The 27,232-nt window shown below is 40.8% G+C and overlaps 1 protein-coding gene across 1 annotated transcript in view; it reads right to left on the bottom strand.

The window, feature by feature from the left end:
• Positions 1-2,528: 2,528 nt before the first annotated feature.
• sema4c (sema domain, immunoglobulin domain (Ig), transmembrane domain (TM) and short cytoplasmic domain, (semaphorin) 4C) overlaps positions 2,529-27,232 on the bottom strand; it is a 94,814-nt gene continuing 70,110 nt past the window's right edge. Inside the window, exons 5-17 of the mRNA XM_042422362.1 lie at positions 26,807-26,869; positions 24,156-24,254; positions 23,623-23,719; positions 21,683-21,802; positions 19,349-19,500; positions 17,169-17,344; positions 14,690-14,834; positions 13,941-14,154; positions 10,342-10,457; positions 8,401-8,558; positions 7,791-7,882; positions 4,996-7,529; positions 2,529-3,751 (exon numbers count right to left, since the gene is read on the bottom strand). Of these exons, the coding sequence (XP_042278296.1) occupies positions 6,634-7,529; positions 7,791-7,882; positions 8,401-8,558; positions 10,342-10,457; positions 13,941-14,154; positions 14,690-14,834; positions 17,169-17,344; positions 19,349-19,500; positions 21,683-21,802; positions 23,623-23,719; positions 24,156-24,254; positions 26,807-26,869 (2,328 nt within the window). The 3' untranslated portion in view covers positions 2,529-3,751; positions 4,996-6,633. The remainder of the gene's footprint in view (positions 3,752-4,995; positions 7,530-7,790; positions 7,883-8,400; positions 8,559-10,341; positions 10,458-13,940; positions 14,155-14,689; positions 14,835-17,168; positions 17,345-19,348; positions 19,501-21,682; positions 21,803-23,622; positions 23,720-24,155; positions 24,255-26,806; positions 26,870-27,232) is intronic.

Here is a 27,232-nt window from a genome sequence, read left to right as displayed (position 1 = left end):
TCAATCGTAGGAACTAACTTCCGTACTTCAAGGACCGCAACGGGACCGGAACTCGTTTAATATGAATTGGCCAATAGAAATCTCAGACAGGATATCACGTGTCCTCCAAAACTCAAAGCAGGATAAATGAAGAGCTGCTTGCCTGCACTTGCTTTATTTACTTGTACTTTGTTAAGGGAATATGATAATAATATTAGAGAAGCAGGCTTGTGAATGGAGTGCGGCTAGTTTGATAAGTTCACAAGCAAAACTCTTTGCATTTCATTGAAATTTAAGGACAACAGATTTACTGATGTGCACTTGTGATCAAATCAGTTCCCAATTAGTTTAGATTGATACTGAGCAAACACTGATCCATAGCCAAGGTGCATAGAAAAAGCATGCAAAATCAATCATTCTCATGTTTTGGGGTAAAACTTAAAAAAAAAAAATGATCCAGCTGGACTGGAACCTCAACTGTCCGGCCTCATCTGCTGTTGGCTGTCTTGAAACCAAACAGCTGGGGCTCAACTGCGTCCCTCACAGTCAGTTGGTTCATAGCTGACCTGATGCTCAAAGTTAACACTCCCAATCTGTTTGCCAGACAGGTATCTATTAGCATTTCTCAAAGACAATTTGTCTCATTGGAGGTTGTGGCATCCTGTATTGTACTTATTCATTTAAATACTCACCACGGGCATTGTGTCACAAAAGCATGCTTCATGTCCATTCATCTGCTGTTCCTAAAGATTTTTAATGGAGGTAATAGTTGTGATAAATAAAAGTTGGATAACTTGTGATGTTCAGTTGCTCATAAGTGAGACAACCCAAACAGGTGGACAAACTGTGGTCTGCTATTGAAAAGCTCAGTAACCCCCCCCCCCCCCCCCCCCCCCACACACACACACACACAGTCACAAACACAAAAAGTTCCTGCTTTTTGGGGGTTTCAGAGTCTGCAGCACAGCTGAGTACACTGAGATCAGATGTGACTGTGAGCCTCTCTCCACAGCTGGGACTGTCTACCACATGACATACGTGGCTTCTTCTGTTGACACCAGGCAAGGCTGTGCACATTGTTGGAAGCTTGACCGTTGTTGTTGTGTGCAGCACAGACTGGGCAAATGAAACTCTAGACATTCACAGGTGAAATAACCCTGCATGTGTCTGAGCTCCTTTCCAAAATGATCAAATAATTAAAAAAATTGTAAGTATTACTGTGAAAAAATGGAGAATAAGCAACACAACGATACATGAAGTTTTGGAAACAAAAAGACTTAAAAGTTTTGATAGAATCCACCTATTTATTAGCCAATCATCTACTCCTATTGCTAAAATTTGGGGTTGTGAGTTATAATGTTTCTGCACAGGTATTTAAAACTTTCTTTAGGGTTTATAGTTCTCTAAGACCCTCATTTTGTTACAGGAAAAATATTCCATGTGATTCTATAGTATAACTGTAATTTAAATTAAAACTGTGTCGTCATTTAAGGGGTAACAATCATCAGTGGATGACGCTTGTTACTTGAAGTTACTTGAATTAGTTATATATTTGATGTCATTTCAGAATTGTGTGTCAACAAGGCTTAGACTTTCTTTATTCTATTTTTTTTCAGTAGGTTTGGTCCAGTTTGTATCAGTTGAAGGAGAATGTTTCAACAATTTATCCACCGCTTTTATAATCTATTTTGACTTCTCCGCTCGCAGCTAGTTCTCATATACTCTCAATCTAAAAACATAGTTTCTAATGTTACAGTTGACTCAGGTTGGTTGGAGATGTGTCCTTGTGAAGTCAACCTAACATAGCTGGTAGTTTATTGTGTATTGTGACAATAAATCTATTAAAGCTGATCTTCTCACCTATTTGTAATACTATTACATTACAATATTATTTATTTTCCTCCTAAACACATGTTGATATATATATATTTTTTGTCCTAAACATAACAGCTTAATTATTTCCTGAGATACAACTATCCTTGGTTGCAAATCTCTGCTTTAAATCAGTTAAAATATGGAAACAAAGTCCAGTGTTCACCTTTTACATTCTTTATGCATTAAAACTGTACTCCAGTTATTTAGAATTCCACCTCCATTAAGTTTGGGGACTCACAAGAGGCAGATTCAAAAAGGAATGATTAAAATTGATGCAGCAGAGGCCAAGATATCCTGGGCCAAGCTCCCAAAAACTTAAGTCCTATATTTCCTATAATGCAACCAGTGGCATATTTTTGTTAAGACCCTCCCTACCTACCTATGTCTTTTCACACCCCTATAGCGTTTTATTATTAACTTGTAACTGTCTCCAAGTCCAAGCAAAGATGACCCCAGTTACATCATCAACCCTGATGACATCACCAGGTTTATTTTCTCAGAATCGGAAAAACTCCTCCAGAGCCACAGGAGATATTATACAACTGTAGTCAAATGTTGAATAATACTTCTACTAGAAATTGGTGGACTTCCCCTTTAAAAAATAAACTCACACAACTCGTTTATATCTCTATTTTTATTTGTGTATATATACACATATAAAAAATAAGGACATATGTACAATGATAATAAATATCAACATGTTTGTACAAGTGAAATAAGTTACTTAACATACTTTAAAAACAAACATAAAAGATCAATAACAGACGAGCAAAAATGGGGCAAAATAAAATCGGGGTGATACACAATAATACAAATTATAATGCAAGGAAAACAGCAGAACTTAAAGCCTTGTGTGGGGGAAACTGTTATGAGCAAACAAGTAAGAACTGAAGAAGAAATGCACATTAAGTACATCACACATGCATTTTTTTCAAGCTTGAGACCTATTCCTTTAAACATCTTTTTACTTTTTTGCAACATGTTTGATTAGAAAGTAAAGCCTAATTGTTAACAGAAATGTACTGAGATGTAAGCAAGTACCAGTAAAAAAAAAAGCTAATGTGTTTTTAGCTTCTGCTTCAGGGGATTTAATACTACTGTATGAAGTGGACACATTCTATCACTGATTGGCTTTAAATCAACAGTTACTTATTTGGTTTTTAGGGGCTGACAAATTAAATAATAGTTAACATTTTGGTACATTAAGCAGCCTTCATGAAGAGAAGGGATCATGGATCAGGTCCAGCAGATCACTACTGACATGTAAACAGGGAGCAAACAGTAAGTTCATCAGCCTCAAGTCTTTTTTTGCATTTTGCTTGAGGGAAAATGTAGCTGCAGATAAAATATGCAGAAAAGTTGCAGACATCAGCTCAGTGTAGCAAAGTGGACGGACTGCTGAGACTTAAATATCAATCTGAAATCAAATAAAATTAATTTAAGTATTTTAACAAGAACAAAAGCATCTGCAGTCTACTTTGGCTTATCTAAAAGGTGAAGAGGCACAGAAAAAGTAAACATGTTGAAATGCAGCCGTGAATTCCTGTACAACCCTTGAACCATAAAATCAGACATATTTTGTTTTTTTTTTCAAAGAGAACATTAGTATTCCACAATGTTAGTGTCTGTAAAAGTCCAAAAATGATCAATCAAAATGATGCACTTCTACAAGGATGATCATATCAAAGATGTAGAGTCCACTTGCAGAGGATCATGCAACACTAGGATGGAGCGCTGATGGCTGAGTACCTCTTCAACCTTGGGATCATTTTCATATTTTACATCTCTCTCAGCACTCTGTACACAATGGGGCATAACAAAGTATATTTGTCCTCCCCTTCCTTCTTGCTGTTCTCCTCTGGTCTCGACAGACACGTTCCAAAAACAAAAACCACCCCTGATGGACAAAGCATAGAAAGAGAGGAAAAAAGACAGACAAGTTAGCTAAATGCCAAAAAGTTAGACCTAATATGACTTCACTTTCCTAGTGTTGTCTGTAAAGTTTTCTTGAAATGAGATCAGGAAGTAGGTTATATTTTTTAGGATATCACTGTATCACCATGAGAGTACTTTATATTTAGATCATTAAGTCTGGTGCTTCATGCTAGCACTTAAGCATACCCTACTATGCCATTGTAGGTGACTTAAGAAAAAAAGTAAATGAGAACTTGGAGCAATTGTAAAACAGGCAGTTTCGAGTGGGTTATTGGCAGAAAAGGTCTTGTTCACTGGCTGTATTGTGCAAGCAGAACATTTCATCCCAAAATCTTTCTTGGGTCAACTTATTTTGATCCTTGTATGATTGAAACATTTTCTTTTTAATAAAATGCTCTAGTTGTGCGCTTCAGGCAGTGTGATGGGTGTTTTCTTATCTTTTGCCATGAAAGTAGTTTTTCTGATGCACCTGTCCCTCAAGACTTATATCCTAGAGTGCACAAGGACAACATTTGATGAGTAGGGGATTGGCCAAATGGTGTGGAACATATGATATAACAACATCTCTGAGCACCAAAGACTACTTTATCTCTTCACATAAGAAGAGCACATTGATGATAGGACAATGATTTCATCTTAATGGATACATATTGATTTGAAACAGTTTAAAAAATAAACCAGTCTACATTAGCCATATTACATTTATGGTACTTCATTTTTTCAAATCTATAGGGCATATATGTATGCTGCAATAACGCCACCATTTCATTTATTCATTACAAGATCACCTTCCTACTGTTATGCTTGTCTCCTCATATCACTCAACATATGTGGTGTTACCTTGAAGGAACACAGGCATGCATGCAATCAACCCATGAGGATTTGTATCGTCTCATTTTAGTTTTGGGAAATACAATTATTTACTTTCTTGCAGAGAGTTTCTTGCTAACTGTTTCAGGTATAGCTTCATTTTTAACGGAAAGATATGAGAGTGGTAACAATCTTCTTTTATCGAACTCTCTGTAAGAAAGCTAATAAGCTTGTGCTAATGCTGAGTCGAGCAAAGGGAGAGCCAGATAAATAAACCAAATAATTCTTAACACTACACTGAGCAGCACTTACAACCAAAAAGCTAAATTGGAAATTGTTTAAGGTTAGAACTTTGCTTAAATCTGTTTGCATGAAATTAATTAAGTGGAACAATACCTTTCACTGGTTCACGGCTGCTTCCCGCCTGAAGCCAGAAGCTTGTCAGCACGGCAGCAATCAGTCTGTCTGTCCATTCTTCCATCAACACTGCAAGTGTGTTCTTTTTGTGATGGTGTGTTTTACAGTGCTCTTCCTTAGTATATGTCCACAGTAGCCCCGGGTCAGTCTCTGGGCGTCGGTAAGAGGGAGGGGTTTCATGGGATTTAAGGGGGTTTCACAAACACACTGTAGTCCAGGATGGTTGGCATTCAGAGGACTGGTAGTGTGTGTGAATGAGTGTGTGGGAGGGGTAGTTTCCTTCTTGGCAGTGCAAGTTACCACCTTCACCAAACACGTAAGATATAAAGCACTTATTGAGACATCCACAGCGGTCGCAACAGTGAGGGTTCCACTACATTCTCTATGCCTAAAGTCTTCGCGTCAACTTCAATTTGGAATTAAGTGTGCAGTTATTGTCCTGCTGCTAAGAGCTGAATGCAAATAGCCTTTTCTTTTCAGAGGAGATGAACAAACGTCCAAAAGAGCTCAACCAAAACACTTATCTGTTCTACACTGTTACTCTAATAAATGTAGTATGGAGTGCACTTGTAGTATATTTAACTTGAAGGTGCATTTGAAGGTCACCGTGCAGGGCTGAGCGAGGAATGTAAGCGCTTGCCCTCACGCTGTCATTCACAGAGGGGAGCCATTAGTCACTTAATAACCGCTTGAAACACTGTTGTAGTCCGTAAGACATAGAAAAATAACAACAAGAAATGTCTTAATTCAAACCAACCATCACAACAAATTAAAGTGGAAGGGATCGAGGACTTTCTCTGGGGGTAAATACAACTTGGGGGGAAAAAACAAATTGAGCAGAGAAAGTCTTGAGAGATTGTCCTTCATTCAAAAACCCCCCTTGCGTCTTTCACTCCAATTCACTTCATTTTCCATTTAATTTCCTCTCTCTTTGTCTCTCGCTCTCTCTCCTCTCCTCTCTGTCCCACGCAGAGCTCCAGCTACGAGGACATGATTGTCGTCTTGCTTCGAGATTAATTATTCTTTTTATACCACTCTCACACTCTTGGCTCACAAATACAAAAAGGGAAGACGCACTTCCAGTTTTAAGTGCAGTAAAAGCTGAAAAGATCTCAAAGGAACAGAAGCGCAGAGAATCAGTTCAATATTTCCAGTCAGTTGCACTTGCCATTCCTCAACTGGTCTCAGAGGCTAAAAGCCTCACTTGGTCCACTCAACATAAAAGAAATGTGCCCTTCAGAAGACATGTAACGCCATTTGTTTGATTACCATGCTTGAGGTGTTCTCCTCTGCGTTCAGAATTCCTCTTTAAATACAGAATTTACACAAGGGCGATTGCACAGTGGAAGCAGAAAAAGTCCATGACTGCATGGTGCCCAGAACACAATACTTATAAGAGTGCATGTTGGCGAACACGGTGTACAAGTGTGTATATTTAACATGCTGTGTGCTATAAATGTCTACAGTGAGCCAAACAGGCATTGGCAGAGCGAGAGAGAGCATGGGGAATTGACAACATGTCACTGTAAGAGAGAGAGAGAGCATTCTCAAAAGGAGGGAGGTAGGTTGGTTGTTTTGTTTTTCCAACTCAGGTAATGGAGACGGAGGAGGACAGGCCTAGACGGACGACTCCTCAGGGTTCGCATCAGGCAGCACACTTCTCTGCTGCAGAGTGCGTCTCAGCTCTTCCTTGAAGGGACTGGAGTAGTCGTTCCCACCCATGCCCAGGCCTCCCAGCCCGCCGCCCCCAGCACCAGCCCCGCTAGCCCTCTCCTCCCCTGCTGTGCTCAGGTTGAGGCGGATGTAGCCATTGCTACCGGAGCCTCGGATATTGGTGAGGCTGAGACGGCTGGGGGAGTGGATGGGCTGGCCGGGAATGGCGCTGGGCGACGCCGTGCTGCTGACGCTGCTGGGCCCCAGGGCGTGACCGGGAACGATCTTCAGTGAGCCGTCTGAGTAGTAATAATTGGCGCCCGTCTCCCAGAAACGGTCCTCGTCGCTGGGCATCTTGCTGGGAACAAAGGTGGGTGGCTCCTTTGGAAGGGTGATGGGGTAGACCAGGGTGCTCTCCAGTGGCTTCATGTCAGCTCCCTTTCCCAGTGCCAGTTTCAGCCTCCTGCGCAGGTAAAGAGCTGCCACCAAGAGCATTAGGCACGCTGCACCAAGGGTGATGACCAGCACCCAGAAGAGCCCCATGCTGCTGTCTGGAGCCCGGGCCTCCATGAAGACCGGAGCACTGGCTACTACAGCCACCTGGTAGCGCTCCGTCTGAAACTTGACACCCTGCTCCTCTGAGTAGCAGATATAGCGGCCTGCTTGCATCGGACGCGCTTCGGGGACGACAAGGGCCTTGAGGGTCCGGTCAAAGCGTGGCCCCCCTGCCTCCGGGTCACCCAGCTGGAGCTCACGGTCGTTGAGGAACCAGCAGGGCTGAGCCAGGTTAGAGACCAGCTGGCAAGGAAGCACCATGTCTGACCCAACCACCACCGTTACGTTCCGAAGACGAGAGTGCTCTGCAAAAGGACACAAGGGGAGAAGGAGGGGAAGAGTGAAATAGACAGGAGAGGAGGGGTGGTTAAGTGTCATCCATAATCATTCCAATTCATATTCTGCACTAGCCAGCTCTCTTCCACTTAATTCAATTCATCCAGCTCAATCCAAATGTATTCACTCAGTCAGCTCAAGTCCAGTCTTTTTCCTTTCTACTGACTTACTCCTGCACTGACAGTCAATTCCCACAAGGGGCCACTACTGAGGTGTAGCCCCACACTCACCAGGGCTGGGGATGGAGACAGGCTTATCAAACTTGGCTTTTCCCCGGCTGAACCTTTCCAGCATAAGGTCCTGTGACAGGGAGGAGGTGGACCTGGAGGGGAAAGAGCAGAAGGCAGAGCTGAAGTTTAATAATGTTATTGCTAGAACTGAGGGACATTTCTACAAGTACCACTGGGTCCACTATGTGTATGTGCGATCTTTTGTGTATTTGTAACAATAATTATCCTCAAAATAACCCAAATTTATAGAAAACCAGGTAATATCTAGATTTTATCTACAGATAGTATATAAATGTACTTAACATAGACATTGGCAAATGTTGTCCAGCTCTAATATGCAGACCACAGCTTGTCAATATGGTTTGTATCACACGGCTCACAAAAGAAATCCCAGCATGTTAAGCAGAGGGCTTCTTATATCCAGCTGTAAGACTTTCATTAATATGATGTCAATATAGAGTTTAAGGGGCACATAATATCTAAGTGTTCTAGAGGCTTCTGCAGAGACTTTTCAATATCTGTAATCAGGGTTTTTTCTTAAAATGTTGATACCAAGCCTCAAAATTCATATCGGTGTGTATCTATGGGTGCACATATGTACTCTGCTCACCCGCGGTGGAGGTCGATGCGGACGCAGGCCCGACCCTCACTGTCCCAAGCGCAGTATGGGTCCCGGGCTAGCAGACAGTCTGGCTGAGACTGATAGCGGCTGCAGTTGGCCAAGGGCAGCTGGAGAACCTCTGAACGAGAGCCGATGTACAAATACTTCTACAGAAAGACAGAGCAAAAAGGAGAGAGAAAGAAGAAGGAGACGCAGAACAGATCCAGCCATCATCCAGAGACAGAAACCAGAGAGAGATGAAAAGCAAGAAGAAAGATAAACAAAGAGAGAGAGAGAGTGACTCAGTTCGGGGTTTAGAAGAGATAATGGGATAATCACTCTCAATTACAATAACATTCAACCCCCCGACCCTTTCCCAATCCAATCTGGGTTGCGCTCTTTTCACGAAAGCTGTTATAAAATGTCTGGTCATGGCTAAGCCAGCATTAATGAGATAAGCAGTGGGCTTTGGCGCTGGGAACACCCAGTCAAAACTGCATCGATCGGCGGACATGCCATCGTAGAGCCACGGGGACATGACCAGCATCAACACAGAAGCTCAGTTGACAGGGCAGGGACACTGAGAAAACAACAGGGGCAGGGGTTCAATTCCCCACTGCACTTGATCTGAAAAAGGGCAGTGTTGATAAAATCATCAGCTGAATGGCACCGAGCCAATGGCACCGTGCTGACTGCCTGTCTGTTGTCAATGCATCTATGAGTGTAAGTGTCTGGCAAAAAGGGTAATAACAGACCAGCAGAAGACAAAGTCCAAGTGTTAGCACTGAATACCAATGAACAAGTGATGCAACAGCAAAGCAAGCTAATGGAACCCAAGGCTACTTTCGAGGGACATGATCAGATGAAGTACAGAAACATGCTTGACAGGGTGGTCAGGCAGGAGATCCGCAAAACAACAAAAGAACTTTGAACAACTTTTCCCCCCTGAGAGACCATTAAAATTTCTCATCTCTCAAAAAGAAAACAATACATCTAGGATTCCACAAAGATAATATGCATAAGGCTTATGCTTTACTATAGTGAGATGGAGCAGCTGGAAGCTCAGACTCAAGCTATCAAATAAAGAAAGAAGAGTGGCTATCTTTTTATAAAATCTCTTCAACTGAAGTGCTTGTTGGATGATTTAATAACATCTGAAACACATTTCAGGTGTCAGAATTGGGGGGCTGCATCCGACAACTTCTGTGACTTCCCGAAACCAAAAATCTGACATTCACACCCACGTCCCGCAGTGATTGGCCAGGTGTGCAGAAAGGTGAGGTGAGAAAGTAAGGAGGGTTTGACCTTCTCTCTCAACCTCTTTTTTTATACTTTAGACTCACTTTTTGAATGTTCAACTAAATGCAACACTATGAGTGCCTTCCAGGAAAGACTATAAATGTGTGCTCCTTTACTCTCAAACTTAAATGATTATCTTATCTCCCCCCTCTCAACGATGGCCACCCCCCTCCCCTACCTTTGAGAGTGGCCATACTGAACAGCTACAGTATAAACACTTTTGCCCTCCGATGTGGCCAGATGGCACGTCCTATGAACTACTTCTTTTTGAGCATACCCCTTAGCTTTAGCATAGCACTTAGATAAAAGTGAAGGACTAGTGAGAAACAGATTTACATCAGAATGGTCAAAATTGATGCAGCAGAGGCCAAGATATCCTAATGTTTTGTTACTAGTTCAGGTGAAGCTCCAAAAATGCTAGACTGCTTTTACCTTTGTGTAATTAACACACATCTTTCAAACTCCATGCCCCATGTCTGTGATACAGGCTTTCCATCATGGGATATTATCTTAGACAAAACTCCTCCAGAGCCACAGAAAAGTCCCCATGATTAGTAAATTGATCTTTATGTGTAAAATTGGTAGAGTTCCCCTTTAAAAATACATTTCTGGAAAAAAAAAACGAGAGACATCCTCTCTCTGGTTCCTTACCTTGGAGTGGGAGATGGTCAGGCTGTCCACTGGCTGGGCTGTCTCAAACAGCTGGATCTCCTCTATCACATGGGCCTCAGAGCCCAGGATCACCACCCTCTGCAGCCAGCCCTCCGCTGCAACACACAGGAGAGGAAGAGGAAAGATTGAGCTCACTTCACTTCTGTTTTGGTCCATTAAACTTTCAATTCAAGTTCACGTCAGTGCCATAGACTTTCTTCTTCATCCACTTCAATGAGAGAGGCAATCTTTCACGGCATGCATAAAAACATATACTTTCAAACAGCTTCAGCCGTTCTGAGTCTCAATACAAAACACCTGATAAACACACACCTTTGACACACTAACAACTCATTTAAATACCATTGATATGATAACTGTGACTGCACACTGGTTCATTTGAATAATAATGATGTGATATAATAAATGTATCAATACACCTGTGACTGTATACCAGTCAATTTAAATATTAATGATACGTAAACACACACCTGTGACTGCAGAGTATTTTACTTCAATATTAATAATGTACTTATATATTCACAAACACACACCTGTGACTGCATAGAAGTTCATTTAAATATTCATGACAAGATATACAAACACACTCCTTTGATGCCATAGCAATTCATTAAAATATTAAAGCACAGGCTGAAAATCATCACTTGATACATCACTCACTACAAAATACTGTCTTTAGCTGCTGCTCATGTACTATATTGATTGCCAAAAAAACATACTGTGTTCTTGAATTTACCAATATACCATTGATTCATGTTGTGGTTTGCAATGCCTATTATCTGGTTTACCTAAGGCAATGGCTTGTTTAAGGTTTAATGCTACATTTTTACTTGTCACAGCAGGAAAAGTACAGGTGAGACCAATAAAATTAATGACATTTGGGGTGCTCCAATAAGTCATGCCAGAGAGCCTGCAAGCAAATATCAATGCACTGGAACTGGAGCATCTAACTGGAATGCAGCTTTAATTAATGTTATTAATTACACCTGTTCTTTTTCTGCTATGGCTTGAAAAATGCCTGCTGTGGAAAAGATCTCTAAAGATGAGGAAAGTACTCTCCACTGAAAAAGTAATCTCATCTGCTTTCAGAAGCATAATTGCACGATATGCTTGATGTGTCATCAAGTTTTCTGCAACTTCAATCAACCGACATTTCCTGAGATTTCCACCCTAGCTGCACTGACATTTCATGCAACTCTGTAACTGAGAAAGGCCAAAAATGAAAAAGAAAACAACCTGCCCTGCCAGAACACACAGCTGCATTACTCAGCTGCCCAGCTCACCTACAAACTATTTAAAAGTGAATTTAAAAGAGTTGAGATGCTGTTCCTGGCCTTGGGTATAAGGTAATATCATTGGGGACATTTGAAGACTTTTTCAAGCAGTGTGTGGGGAGCTGATGCTGCTGGAGGAGGAAGAGGAGATCCTGTGCTCCTTTCATGTAGGGCATTGTGAACAAGTTTAGATCCCCTGTGATGAAAGGCGTTTCAGGCACAGCTGGTGAGGTGACCTTGATGTGTGTGTGTGTGTGTGTGTGTGTGTGTGTGTGTGTGTGTGCATGCATGCGTGTGCATGTGTGTGTGTGTCTGTGGAATAGGCTAGCATTACGTGCTGACATGCACTTTCTTGTGTGGTCCTCTTGATTAAGAGACTGTCACGGATAATATGAAAAGCTAACCCGGTAGCCAACGGGAGGCTTGATAGAAGGAAATACATGCATACACACACATGTACACACACACACACACACACATACAGGCACTGCAAGCAGCAGGCATATCATCACACTTGCTTCTCAGGGCGTCAGGGACCAGTGTCGACTAATCCCTCAATCCTGTAGCTTGGTTTTTCTGAAAAACAGTCTCGACAAACGCTCCCTCTCTCTCTCTTTTCACATCAGCTGTCGCTATGCTGCAGCTAACAGCTAATCAAGCCCACAGCCCAATTGGCACTATGAGCGCACGTCTGCCAAGGGCCCTGTTGAGTTTGTGCTGTGAAGCACGACAAGCGGGGATGACTGCACTTGGCTCCGGGAGTGTGAGTGTGTATATCAGTGCGTGTGTGTGTGTGTGTGTATATCAATTTGTGAGTGTGTTATCCCTGGATGTGTGTCCATGTGTGTGTCGGTGTGTCCACGTGTGTGTCCGGGTTGGCCTCCCCTGCTTGCCAGCAGAGAAGCCCTGAGTCCGCTGTTGTCACACTGTCAGTTGCTACACTCACTCTGCCACCACAGTGATCTGAATGGTAAGCAGTTGAGTCTCTCTCCATTCATGAGATGGGCTACATTGAAATTCACAATCCCTGGAATCTACTGTCAGATCTGTGTTCAGGATTAAGGCTCAGGGAGGGTCGGCTGATTTTTCTAGATCTGTGCCAAAACAGGACACCTGCATACGGGCCCAATGGCTACTGACAGGAGATATTAATTAAGTCGCACATACGTTGACATTTCCTTTGATGCATGAAGATAGATCTTGGCATGCAAATCAAGTCCTTAATTGAAACCCAGCTGAAGTCTGGCCAGATGGCATGTTGTTTTGTGCCACCATGCCTAATGCCAGTACCTGTCCCTGTCTCCTGCCATAGACTGAAAGCTCTCATCTCCTCAACAAATACTGTGAGCGACTCCTCCCAACACAGACACACAAAAACACACTGGCCAACAGTGGAGGGAATAGGGGAATATGAAGAAAGAATGCGTTTTCTCTCTGTATTTTCACTGCCATATCATGAGAACATCATATTACAGGAGGTGGACAAAATAACAGGACCATACAATATAATACAATCCAATACAACAACCATGCAAAAAAGCTGTAAACTGTAACCCTGGATTATGAGGCTTAAATTTTGTAGATACTGAGAACATTTTTAAAGTTTGACAGTGTGGTGCACTCTAAGTCTGCATTATACTATATTGTATTGTATTATATTATTATTGCTACAGTTGCTTCATCCCAAATAACTTAATATGTGACCAAAAAAGTCTTAACTTTCTGAAGAAAATGTAAGCGTGTTCTTAAAGAAATTGTGGAATTGTCTGCATTTGATATTTTGAATGGGAGTTGCAGTTTAAGTTGAAGTACTTAAAGCAGTTGAAGTGTCAGTTGAGGTGTAAGCACTGTCAGGGTTTTATATGTCTTTTGAAGTGTATTTGTTGAAAGCATCTGAAATTTAATTTCATGTTTAAGCCCTGTAAACAGCCCTTGACAGTTTATTAGTAAGCACAGAAAGCAGTTGACCTGTCAGTTAAAATGTATAAGAGATAAAAGTGAAATTTCAGTTGAAGTTGAAGCACCAGAGATAGCTGAAGTGTGTGCACTGTAAATAGTTCAAGTGTCACTAAGTTCAAGAGCTGAAGAGGGAGATTTGAGCATTCCTCTCATTCCACTCTTATGTAAGCATTTGATTAATATGATTAAGTACACACAGTAGTGACTGGTTTAAAGTATAAGTATGAATGAGTATGAAGAAGTTGAAGAGGAGTTGAAAAGATCATTGAATTAACTGCTTGAATTTTGCAGGCTGATCCTAGTGTCAATATTCTTCACAGAAAACTGTCCTCATGTCATATGTACCTGTGCCGATGAACAGCATGTTGTATGCCCGCTGGTCCAGGGCATTAACCCGATCCACCGCCAGCCTGGTGAAGTTGACGCCTTTGGTGAGCAGCAGGGGGCGAGCAAGAGCTTTGTCCTCCATCAGTGGGTGCTTCTTGGCAAAGTTGAGCGTGGCGTCAGGTAGCTGCAGTGAGCTGTTGTAGCCGTTCTCCCTGTCTGAATTGGTTATACACTGCAGCACAGACAGACGAACGAGAGACGGGAGAGAAAAAAATTGGAACAAGAGTAAGGGTAAGAGGGAGAAGAGAAAGGGAGGGAGGAGAAAGGGGGAGGAGAAGGAGGTTAAGGAAAGAAAGGAATGGAGGAAAGGATGAAAGGAGGAGTGAGAGGCCGAAGAAGGAGAAAGAAGAGGAAACTTCTTAGCTGCATGACATGACTTCTTGGCTTTGACGTGACTCCCCTTCCTCCCACCCCCTGTTCCCCTCCTCTCTTTTACTCTGTCATTCTTTCACTCACGATCTCACCTCAGCCTGCCATCACACCCCTTCCTCTGCTTCCTTTCCTTTTGTCCTGGGTCATGACGTTCTTAGCCTTTCGTGCCGTGCCAGCTCTTGCTGTTCTCTGCCGTCAGTAACCCATGCCACCCATTTCTATTTCCCTCCTTTCCTCCCACCCTCATTATCCACCCATCCCTCCTCTGTCCAATCATTCTATCTTCTGTTATGCAGGAATAGATTGGGAGCAGTGCAGGGTCACCAGTTACTTACCGATCCAGGCCGTGGGACAGGGACAGCACCGGTGTAGCGTCCCCATCTCTGGGATGCCTCCCTGTATTCCTTGTATGATCTTTCAAACACCTCCTTCACATCGCTGATCTGGTACTGGCATACTGCCGACACGTCCACGTCCCCCCTGAAACATAGCGGCAAGGCGGGGAATTAGAGATGTGTGGTGGTGAAAACTGAGAGACGGATTAGCAGTCATCCTCTTGTAGAGTATGTGACATTTCAGTTAGCAAGTAGCTACTGGATACAGCACAAGTAAAGCCAGGCAAACATGCAAGGATGTGAGATATAATAAACAGGATGGACTATGTGAAAATATACCGATATATAAATATCTGTAGCATTTAAAAAGAAGGAACATACACTAAACTGCAATTTTTGCATGATCCTAAAAAGTCATATTTTTAAGAAAAGTAATCACAGGGCCATAAATAGAGTAAATATCAATCTAACTATCCATTATTGAGTCAGTTGAAATGTTTAGATGTCTTGATGCATCTCCACTCTTTCTGTAGCAAAGCAAACTAATGTTCAAACTGATGTACATGTAATACATTTCCTACATAGGCCACTGAAATCAATCAGATTGTTCTGTGTATCAGAAAATGTATTTCATTTAATGGTGAAGTTTGAGGTGTGAGGATTTTTTCCCCAACTCAATTTCAGACCCCAAGTGGGACTAAAATTGGCTATCGACGTATGACCCAGACACATTAAATCATACTTGCACTCTTCATCTCACAAATATATTTGATTTCCAGGATTAAAAACATATTTTTTCATTTGTCTGTCACACTGATTCACTGAAACATTGATACAAAGACATAATGTTTCTGTGAAACTAAACCCAAACTACCCTGAAACATGTTGGACACATAAATTCTGGATTGGCACTTCAGCTGAATGAGAAGCAGTCCCAATTTACGGTATTTCTTAGTTGTTAGGAGCATTCATCATGGTACACAGTTTCATATTTATACACTGGTGCTGTAAAATGTCAGTTTTTGAAAGCTGTAAACAGGAAAGAAGAGATTGTGTCCATTAATTCCTATAATGTGATTTGTCCTGTGAGGGTAGTGCTTTTCCAGTCTGTTAATGTGCAGCAGAGCCACGACTTTTATAAGGTGAACGTCAAACCAAAGGACACTGCTGATGTCTTAGCAAGTTAAAAAGCTAGCCTATTCAGTCAGATTATGGCTTGAACCCCGAGTCATCATTTACATAATGTCCAATTATCTTAATGTTATCTCTATCAAAGCCTGGGGGCTTTAAGGAATCCCCAGCGAGTCACACAGAGAAAAAGGATTAAGCTTTTTTTTCAGCAGCAGTGGGAACTCTGGATGAAGAAACAAAGATTGAAGTTCAAAGCTGGTTCACTTTGCGATATGATATCTTATTGAAGAACACAAAAGACTCACATCAAAGGGCATTGCCCGGAGACAGAGAAAGTCACCAACTTTCCTCCAAAAGAAAACCTCCTGCCCTGTCTCCTCTTTCTTTGTTGATAAATAACTCACTAACACTTTACAGTTACATAGTGGTCCAACAAATGCCAAATTTTATTCCGATAATGATACAACAGTCACTTATCAAAACTAAATTACTGTCGTCAACACCATGTAATTACTAGGTGGTAGTTTAATTATCCAATCCCTCTATCTCACACTAACCCGCCCTCTACCCCACCCGAAATTAGCTTTCTATGTAGTTACTTTAGATGAGAAATGTCATAAAGTTTGTTTTATCTTGCCTTGATTTTATCAAGCAAAGAACAGTGAACAGCAACAACAGAGTTTGTTTTTCCTGATCATTCTAACAAATGTTCCAAAAATAACCTGCGGTGTGATGAATTTCTGCCCTCAGGAGGAAATGAAGTTCTAAATTGGTTCATCAAACTTCTACTGAAAATCATAACAAATAATGAATGATATGAATAGTCTGATTTGACCAGTGAGTCACTAGTCTATTGATATTTTTGAAGGAAAGTCTTCCGGTGAAAATTTGTCCTCTTCTTGCTTATGTTCAGTTGCAGAGGACCTGACTTAATCAGTCTGATTCTGTAACAAGTGGGTTCTCAGTCCTCTATAACAACATGTACATGTGACATTACAACCAATAAAAGCTATTCAAGCATACTTGAGTTGTATCCACTCAAAATAACTCACATTAGTGTCGGTTAAAGGCCTATTATATTAAAGGCCCAATTACTCAGTAAATACCTAATCACACAAAGTAGATAATTAGAGCCATCATATCAGACCGACTGTCTGACCCGTGATTTTAATAAAAGCCCAGTATGTGACATATTGGCAAAGTGATGTAGTGTCTCACCCTGACAGCAGATGGCACATGTAATAATTAACTGTGCCGTACAGCAGAATATCATCACATTATCTGAGGTTGATACTGAAACTGAGCTATATCCTCAGACTTGTCTCTGACAATGGTCGACCTGACTCACCACTGAGCGTGGAAGATGCCGTAGAAAGTGGTCCCCCGCCAGTCCTGCCCCGGAAGGGTAAAGACAGCTCTGAGGTTGTTGAAGGAGACATGACGCTCGGGGAGGGAACACTCCAGCCGGGCTTTTTGGAAGGTGGTCCACTTCTTCTGCAGCGTCCTGGTACCACCCAGATCACCCTGCGAGGAGATATATCAGATCTTATTAACGTACGGCTGATATGAGCTGATCATAGCCAACCTTTAGTTCCCTGACACACTGCTCTGTGCGGCATACTATAAGGCAATAAGGCAGGGATGTAGAAGTGTACTGTAGGGTGTCACTGCACTGTGACATCCCTTTTGGGTGTGGCTACAGGTGCAACAGAGCACACTGCTCACTGTTTTGCTCTACTGTTCTGCTGCTGTCTTATGTTGCATTTCAGTAGCACCACCTTCATCTCACAGGCGCCAAATATTATCTTTGTGCATACACTGTACAGAGTCTGTATTCACACCATAATACAGTTAATCTGTTCCATGTGAGTTGGCTGACTGTTGTCATGTTGGAAAAGGCTCTGAAGGAGTATTTAGACCCAGAGATGTTTAAGGCTTCTATTGAAAAGCAGGATAATCATGATAATAATATTCAATTATACAATAAACATCCCCGTATATATTGATAAGTCGGTCCTTTATAAAGCATTCTGTGCACTCAAAAGAGGCCTGTCTGCCAGATCCGTCTCATTCTTATTATCCTCGATGATTGCATGCACTGTAAAAAAGGAATTAAAAATGCAAATGCTCATATTACAGCAGTAAGATAAAGACATTTTGTGATGCTGCTGCAACAGCAGTATTGGCAGGACGCGCTGAATTATTCATGTCTCTAGTACTCATCATGTGTGAGCATCTGTTTCTAATTTCATTCAGAGCTTTATTGTTCATCACAGAGCAGACATTAAAGGGCACTTCCCATAAAATAGTGCATATATTTTACACTTAATTACGCAAATCTCCTCAGACTGTTAACAATCTGTCTCTATTTTGCTCAGTTTAAAGGTTACTGAGATTATATGGTTGCAAATGTAACTGTAAAATGACACTACACCCTTGCTGCATTAAGTGAAAGGTCACTGAAATCAAACAAAATAAAACGAACTGACACCTCATGTCTCACTGAGTGACTCTGCTCACAACAAGAAGCACCTCTGATGTCTCGCCATAATCACTGTGGTATATCAAAGCTCATCAGTTATCCTGATGAGGTCATTAATTTAGCAAATAAATACATTAATTAGTTCTGTGTCAATGTAATTACTTTTGCATTAAACAAACTGTTAGTAAACTGAAATTCTGCTCCAATTACAGCAAAGAGCAGCAATTAAACATGTTATAGACAGTGTCTTAGCTTTTTAAGAAAATCTGTTCTGTCAGCTCATGTTTACACAGAGGGTTTGTGGAGAAAGTATCATGTGTTTATCATGTGCTACACACCACCTTGATTATGTAATGACTTACACACCATATGGGATGTTAGACAGAACTATGTACTTCACTTTAAATTTGCTTGATAATTAGATGGATACATACAGTTCAGGGATGTCAATATTATTCAGTGAGCACACACAAAATGTGAGCTGTAATCGATGAACAAGTCAAGATTCAAGTTAGTTTTTGAGCCCTCAAGAAGTGAGAGTTGTATGATTAAGTTTCTCTGTACTCTCAGTTTGGGCGGTTTGTGTACTTTGCAAACAAATCTTAAGTAAAAGCAGAGCAAAATCCACAGGAAGTGAGTTAAAAAAACAATATCAGGCTATTCCTGGTGTGATTCATTGGCTTTTAATTTATCCACAAATGTAACTGTAAAACAACTCTAGCAGATGCCTCCTTATATGGGAATCTCCTTTTGAAGCCTAAAAACCCAAAATTGTTAGCAAGTGCTCTCTCGCATTATTAAATGTGCTCATAAACAGCTGCCAAAACAGCTGATTTCAAGCCAAGCGTGCATGAAATTATGATTTTGCTGTCAAAACTTGTTTTGGGCTTACCAATCTGTTCTCTTAGAGTCACTTGCAGATTGATTACTGTTTGAATTAGTTTGTGCTTGCTTCCTAGCATTTGTCATTGATAAACTTCCACAGATACCAAACAGAGTGAGAATAAGTCCTAAGGATCAGATGTGATTAATGGTGGAAGTGTTACCTTGCAGACACGGGCCACTCTGGCCACAGTGAGCTCAGTGTCACAGTCCAGCTCCAATGCTCGCTCACTGAAGAAGAAGTAGATCTTGTCGTCGTCACCCTCCTTGCTGCCGATGCTCTCCCTCACCAGGGCTGAGCCCACAAAGTCTGGCTCTGTACACACACACACACACACAAACACACACACACACACACACACAGAGGGGTAGTATCACAAAGTGTATTTACACGTGATAATAAAGACATACATCACAACTGAACAAATCGACAGTCTCAGCCTGTAGGTGCATTTGGACTGAATCTCTCTCTCACAAACACGAGCGTGTACACACACACACATACACACACACGTACAGGCTTGGCACCTCCATCTCATTCCCTGCAGTCCCTTCTCACCTCTGTGTCTATTTTCTATCATCACTCTCTCCTTCGCCTCATCTCTCCAGTCATTTCTCGCTCTCTGTCTCTCCAGTGCTCCCTATTAGTGGTCCATTTTGTCTTTCTCACTTCCTCTTTCTCAGATTCTCTCTATATCCAGTCCTCATTAGCTTGTGAATGATGTGGGTTTTTTTTTTGTTTTTTTTTTCTTAAAAAGCCAGATCCAGACATTTTCGGACTCAAGCTGCTGAGGGCTTTAAATTTGACCATTTAATCCAAAAGTATTTTATTTATTACAAGGATACAATGTTTCCCCAGACGGTATGTTCTTTTGAGTATAAAAGCCTTTAAAGCAGCATTTTACACCTTCATGGGATTCTAAAACTCAATTAAGATGAGGCACGCCTCATTGCGAGTCTAGTTTTTACTAAAAGCTTTGTATCAGCGCGAATAATACACTGACACATCGGTCCAAACAGCCTCATCTGTATGTTCCTCCTTCCTCCCCCTCCTATCTCCATTCCCCTCACCTCACCCTCTATCTGCTCATCGCCAATCCTAATGTCTGTTCTTTCATCACCCATTTTTCCTGCTGTGACTTCATCCTCTTCTCTCCCCTTCATTTCTCTCCAAGTGGCTCAATCCTTTCCCCACCTCCTCCCTCGAAAAAAAAAGATAACGATCCTTCGCTGTAGCTGAGTCCTGCGCTTCATTTCCTGCACTCATTTCTCTTGTTCCTTTGCAAGTTTCTGGCTTTTATTTCCTTGAATGACACTCCAAAGCCAACAGCGTTATCAACCTATAATGTGACTTCTTTTATTTGAAGACATATTTAATTTGTCAGTGTTGCAATGTCTTTCTTGGGAAAAACCTTACTGCTGGACTGATGCGGAATATTTTAGTAGAATTCTGAGTATGGAAAAGTATGGACGAATGTATATTTTTCCATTGATTTAAATTTTCTTCTGAATATAATTTAAGGATGCAATTTTTTTTAGCTACCCTCCTCCCGAGCACACTGTGACTAAACATGGCGTGCATGGGATTCTCTTTATTTAGTTTGGAAGTTTAAACAGCAGTCTCGGCCAAAACTTGTTACCCAAGATAGTATCACATTTACCAAACACATCAGTTAGTCCTGATTCTGAAAGCCTCAATTTTCTTGCATAAATGAAACATGTTTGAAAATACAAACAATATAAAGGAAAAAGATAACCTCTGTGTTCCTTGTTTTAGTATGTTTTTCTGTAGTATGCATTCAAACAAGGGTATGTAAGAACACAATAACATTTAAGTTACATTTTAATATTTAATACTATGTACTAGGGCTGATAAGTTATCCTGTAATACAAGAACAATGCTGCTGCTTATTTCCATGTCTTCTACATTCATTAACATTAACAGTCTGCAGAAGTCCATCCAGTGCAACGCACCAGGCTCACAAAACTCAAAGTCAACTGTCAAACTAAGCAGTGGTGATCTAATATGTTATGTTAAATATGTTACTGCATTGCCTATTTCCTGTCTCAACTGTTTTCAGAAACATATTTTAGTGTACCGTCTAGCAGTAATATGAGAAAATTTGTGACCACGCTGCCATTTTTTCCTTCTTGAAAACAGACGAAGCACTGTCCAACTTGCATGTGTCACTCAGCACTACGTCACATGTTTCATTGCTCTGATTGGTTGTACGTCTAATCAATTGCATCCAGAGGCATTTTGGTCTGCGCCCCTTCATAATGCCCCTTAGAAATCAAAAATGAACTGAGAGGTTTCACACTTATACCCATAACTGATCAAATGCAAACATAAATATTGACCAAATTTGTAAAAAAACATTCTTAAATTATTTTATCTACCCATTCCTCCCCATTTTCTCCCCTCCCTCTCTTTCTTTTACTTGGCAGCTTTTTCACTTCTTTCTTTTTGACTTTCTAACGTCCTCTTTTTCACTTACCATTGAGCCAGGCAGGCAAGTATTCGCTCTTCATGCTGTAGTGCTGTTGGCCCAGGTTCCTCAGAATGACCGGCTCTGTACCCAGGAAGTTGTTGAGCGTTGCTGAGTAGAGCTCCTTATCTGTACCAACAAAATGCAAGCTTTGGTTTAACTCTGTTTTTCAGCCACAATTGCAGAGACTTACAATGAGCGAAGGTCAATGGTTCAGCGGGGAAACACAAAAAAGAATGGAGAATGGGCGCCTGTAGGTTCAGTGAAGCTGTCCATACTGAAGTGAATGCAGAATGCAAAGTTAAATTGGACCTCTGGACTCTCAGTGCAATCGTATGGTTACAAAACAGATGGGAAATGCTGCAGGAGCAGTTTGTGGAAATTTGATGGACATTTTATGTTTCTGTTAGAGCTGTAAAATGTGCTGCTGTTCACTCCAATAAACAGATTGCTGAGATGGAACAACAAGAGCTGACAGTGTATTTCGGGTTGTTATGAATGCCAATGGATTTCCAGCTACTGATTAATTCTTCTTTTTGGGGTGAAATGTTCCTTTGATGATCATTAAAACCCAGGGTACGATTTGTGAAAAAATCGGAGGGGGGATGTTTTTGAAATGTTCTTATTCATCAAAATAAATCAGAACCATAGTGGGCCCCTATAGACTATGGAGCCTATTGGGCTATTTCTTGCAGCTCTTACAGTAACATTTATAAAATAATAATGAACTTTAATAAAACAATTAAGAAACTTGAACTTGACCACTGCAGTTGCAGGAATATTTGAATCCATTTTTAAAAAACTTTAATCAAGTAGTGCAATATTTTCTCCCGCAGGGATGTGATGTCAAGTTCATGCTTTGTCCTTCCATCATCCGGACCAGGAGATGTGATCATATACAACAACACAAAAGGTTAAATGCTAATATAACCTCTTAGAGGGCACCCCCTTTTTGTGCACAAGCCCGAAAATAATGTACCCATAATAAAAAGGTTACTGTTCTTCAACCCTTTTGATCACAGTCATAACCCTGGTCTCACTTAAAAGGGAAATCTTTAAATTTTACAACCAAACAGTCAAAATGAGTTTAAGTGATCCTGAAAATAATGCCACCAAGGCTTAAGTGCCTCAGTGTTGCTTAACAGGTTAACATGCCAGAATTAAATCCCCACACTCCTTTCAGTACTATGGATTGTACCACTCAGCCAGATGTGCCAATACACTTAATGTCATTCTTGAAAGTCACTGTTTAATTCAGCTTTATATGCAGCGCACAGCAAACTTCAATATTGTACAGAAAATCATCACAACATGCTGCCATCATAAAATAAATAGACTACATGGCTGCTTATCACACTAACAGTCTGCTTTGATGACAGACTTCTGTCTTCATTTTATGCTTTTTGTGGAAGGGTCATCTGCAGCGTGTTGCCCCTCTTTTACCCACATCTCTGCAAATCTCTGAGCAGGGAAGGAGGCAAACCCTGATCTGCTTACTGCGTCATCACGTAGCCTAGACATGGCAACATCTCTATTGTCACACGAGTGCGAGCGCTGACAGTCAAAGTCCATTTCTGATTTTATTGTTGTTTGTACTAATGACAGATTTTTTTTTAAATACCCTATATTTATTTTAGATACCTTATATGGTCTATGGGTGAACCAGCATAAATCACTATGAGGGTGATACATTTTTGTCCCTACCAGGGATAAAAATAACTCTGCAGAGGCAGGGATTTATACACCAGTGGGGGGGAAATCTCTCACCCCAGCAAATCACACCCTGATTAAACCTGTTCAGAAACCCTCACAGTATTTTACAACCTGTACTTTCTTGTATTATAAAAAATCAGTGTTGTCTGTACAGTGTATGGAGTAAATGCAAATATGCATGCATTCACATAAGGCCAAGTACAGTATGTGAGTAACACAACCACACTTTTACTTACCCACGATCAGGCCAGTGTGCCCCTTAGCAGGGTCATATGGGCATTTGCCCTTCCCATCTTCCAGGGCGCCAGTGTTGAGGGTGAAATAGTCTGCATTCTGCACACACACACCACACACACACACACACACACACACACACACACACACACACACACACACACACACACACACACACACACACACACACACACACAGACAGGCACAAAATGGGAAACACAGGTGGTTGATGATCAGTATATATTATGACCCACATGACACAGCTGCAAGCTCTGTCTATTACTAGGACTATAGCTTCAACCCTCACCATGTTGTCCTAATGCATCAATGTCACATATAGACACGTGCACATGTACGCACACACTAGCCTTTACACATTCAGCTAACCCAGTGTGAGATACTTTCTTCCGTTGCATTTATTTTTATCAAGGTACTGAGGTCTTAGCCTCGGGTCAGAAGGCAGATATCTCAAGTTGACACCTGTCAGCACTGACTCAATATCTAGGGACACACACAGACACACACACATGCTTACCACATAGGTGCATTTGGGCTGGAAGGCGTAGGTGCCACAGGTGTAGAGATGTGTGCGGTTGTAGCTCTGCAGGAAACGGATGTAGTTGAAGCACTCGGTCTGTGAAGGAGAGAGGAGAAATTGTTAAAGGGACAAATGAGTGTTGGTTTGTCCTCTATTAAGTTTATACCTCTGTATCATGAAGACTTTAGATTAGATTTAGTTTTAATTCTTACAAATCCCCGTTCACCTGGAAGTCCTCAATAATCTTGAGGTAGTTAGATCATGTTTGCTGATTATATCCTTTTATCAAAAATTGTGAAATCAGTTGGCCAGTCAACAATTGAAAGGAAATTTTGACTGTCCTAACAGAATTCTTAGGGCAACATGGTCAATTTCTTTTCTTTTCTTTGTGCACAAATGGTTAAATGTGAAGCCACTGAATACTGGCAGCTTCACCTTTATTTGTTCTGTCTAACTTAATAACAAATATTGTCATAAAGAGTCCAATTGAATGACATCACCTAATAAACTGTGATGCAACCACATTTATTTCAGTAACCTTTAAACTGAACAAAAAAGCGTCAGATTGTTTTAATTCAAAGGACATGTGTGTAATTAACAGTATAACATATGCACTGTTTTATGGGGAATGCCCTTTAATGTCTGTGCTGTGATGAACAATAAAGCTCTTTGAATGGAATTGGAAACAGATGCTCACACATGATGCAAACTAAAGCTATGAATAATTCAGTGCATCCGGTTGATGTTGCCATTGCAGCAGCAAAACAATATCTCTATTTAACTGCTGTAATATGAGCACTTGCATTATTTTAAATTCATTTTTACAACTCCTGCAATCACTGAGGATAATCAGGATGAGATGTGTCTGGCAGACGGGGCTTTTCTCAAGCCCACAACTACAACATTACATAAAAAGACTAATCATTAAATGTAATGACAGACAGTATAAACACCATATGGTTATCTTGCATAGTAAGTAAGTTCCTGTTATACATTGAACCATATGTAAGCGTCCACTGATATTTCACTTACTGGACTACAGTAGCTGTGCATAAGAAATGTACTTTTGTTAGTATTTAGAGTCTGTAACTGCAGAATAATCCTGATCACAGCCTGTCGTATTTTACAGTAAGAGGTGCATGAAATTTTAATAACTGTGTTAAAGCACCGGAATATTTTTAAATCTCCAGTTATATTAATTTCTTGACATATAATTTTTATTTCAGTTTGAGTCAATTGCAGTTAAAATAGAGTTGCTACTACTGCACTCCAGTGAACTATTTTTCTTTCCCCTTCTGTTTCAAACCACATCAAAAGTTGCTGTTGTGTGAGAAGTTTTAGCTCTGCGTGTTTCTATGAAATATTAAACAAGACCTCTTGCAAATTCACATTATGCAGCCTAAGCAGGGAAAAGCTCTTGCTGAGACTAACAGAACTGGGACCTAATTCACTATCTGTGTTTACAAATGTACCACAACTGATGGGAAGAACTGGAGGATCATAAGCCTGAAGAGTGTAGAGTTAATGCTGAATTTCAAAGTTACTCTGCTCATAAATAAAATAATAATATATTTGGAAAAAGTGGAACATCATTACGAGACTTTTATGTGCGACTGAAGAATGTGTCTCTGACTGTAGTACATCATTATAAGCAGCAAATGCAAACATTAAAGGACTAATGAGACATTTTTGGAAATACACTTATGTGCTTTCTTGCAGAGAGTCAAATGAGAAGATTGATATCACTGTTATCACTACACATGAAGCTACTGCCAGCAGCCAGCTAGCTTAATTTAACATAAAGACTAAAAAACAGCTGAAGGTAAAAAAATCTGCCTACCAGCGCCTCTACTGCTCAGTAATATGCATAAACTGGTGGTGTTATGGGGGTTATCTCCTGGACCATATCTTTGCCAAGTCCAGTGACGGAGTCTTGTTGTCAGTGTAAGGCTCCAGGAAGTCAGAATTTACCCAACCGACAATTACTCAACTTGTTGTTTATACAATGTTTCCCTGTGTTTCCAGTCTGAGCAAATTTTGTACTTGGGATACCATCATTAACGACAAACATGAGAGTGTAGTCGACCAAAAAAGAAGCCATGCCTATTTCTCAAAAATGTACTATTCCTTTAATGGTAAAACCATATGTACAGTTATATTTTAAATTGCTTAATATATAATGCATGACCCTATACATCATTCATAAAACTAGCAGTAGAGAAAGAAATTCCTAAACAAAAATGTGGATTAGAAATGTTTGCATTTGTTATATAATCTGTAATAGCTAAATTCAATTCCATTGTTTTCTATTTTATTGTACTGTAACATATTGCAATGTAGTCTATTGTATTCTATTCAGAATTAAAGAACTGCTAAAGCCTCAGCATCACTCTTTGGGAATCGAACCACCTTAAAAGTTGCTGATTCTAACCCTGCCGGGAAGATGCACTTCACTGTGTGCTAATGTAATGACTGGAAGGTTTCCAGTTTGAAACCTCACACTGACTTGACAAAAAGTAATTGAGTAAAGTGAAATGAGTAATGTTGCTCTTATAAACTACTCTCTTAAAAACTACTGCCGCACTGCCCTTGAGCAAGACGGGTAACCCCACCAACTCTGGCGCTCTGTCAGCTTAAATCCACATTACCTGGTTGTTCTTCCCCTTGGCAACACACTCCCTCTTCTTATCCTGCGGAGCTGGCCACTCGATCTGGATGAGAGAGAAAGAGACGTGTGATGCGGACAACATGTCATCTCCAAGACATATCATATGTTGAGTGCCTTTGGCCAACAAGTAACTCATTCTGCAAGTACCTTCATTCATTGATCTAGAACATGAATAATAATGTACACAGCAAATGACATTTGTTTCTAATGGGTTGTACTTAGAGGCACATCATTGGAAACTTTCCTTGTTGCCATTTTACTTAACTTGGCCAATAGGCTCTGCACCCTTGGCCACCAGCAGCTGTAACTATGGCAACAACCACAGACTCACAAAATAGTACATTTTGGCACTGAAAAATGTACATTTTCAAAGATGCACCATAACAGGTACATAATGGGCCCTTGT

This window comes from Thunnus maccoyii, chromosome 9 (genome assembly GCF_910596095.1).
Source record: "Thunnus maccoyii chromosome 9, fThuMac1.1, whole genome shotgun sequence".
NCBI lineage: Eukaryota > Metazoa > Chordata > Actinopteri > Scombriformes > Scombridae > Thunnus > Thunnus maccoyii.
This window is presented reverse-complemented; position numbering and strand designations above follow the sequence as displayed.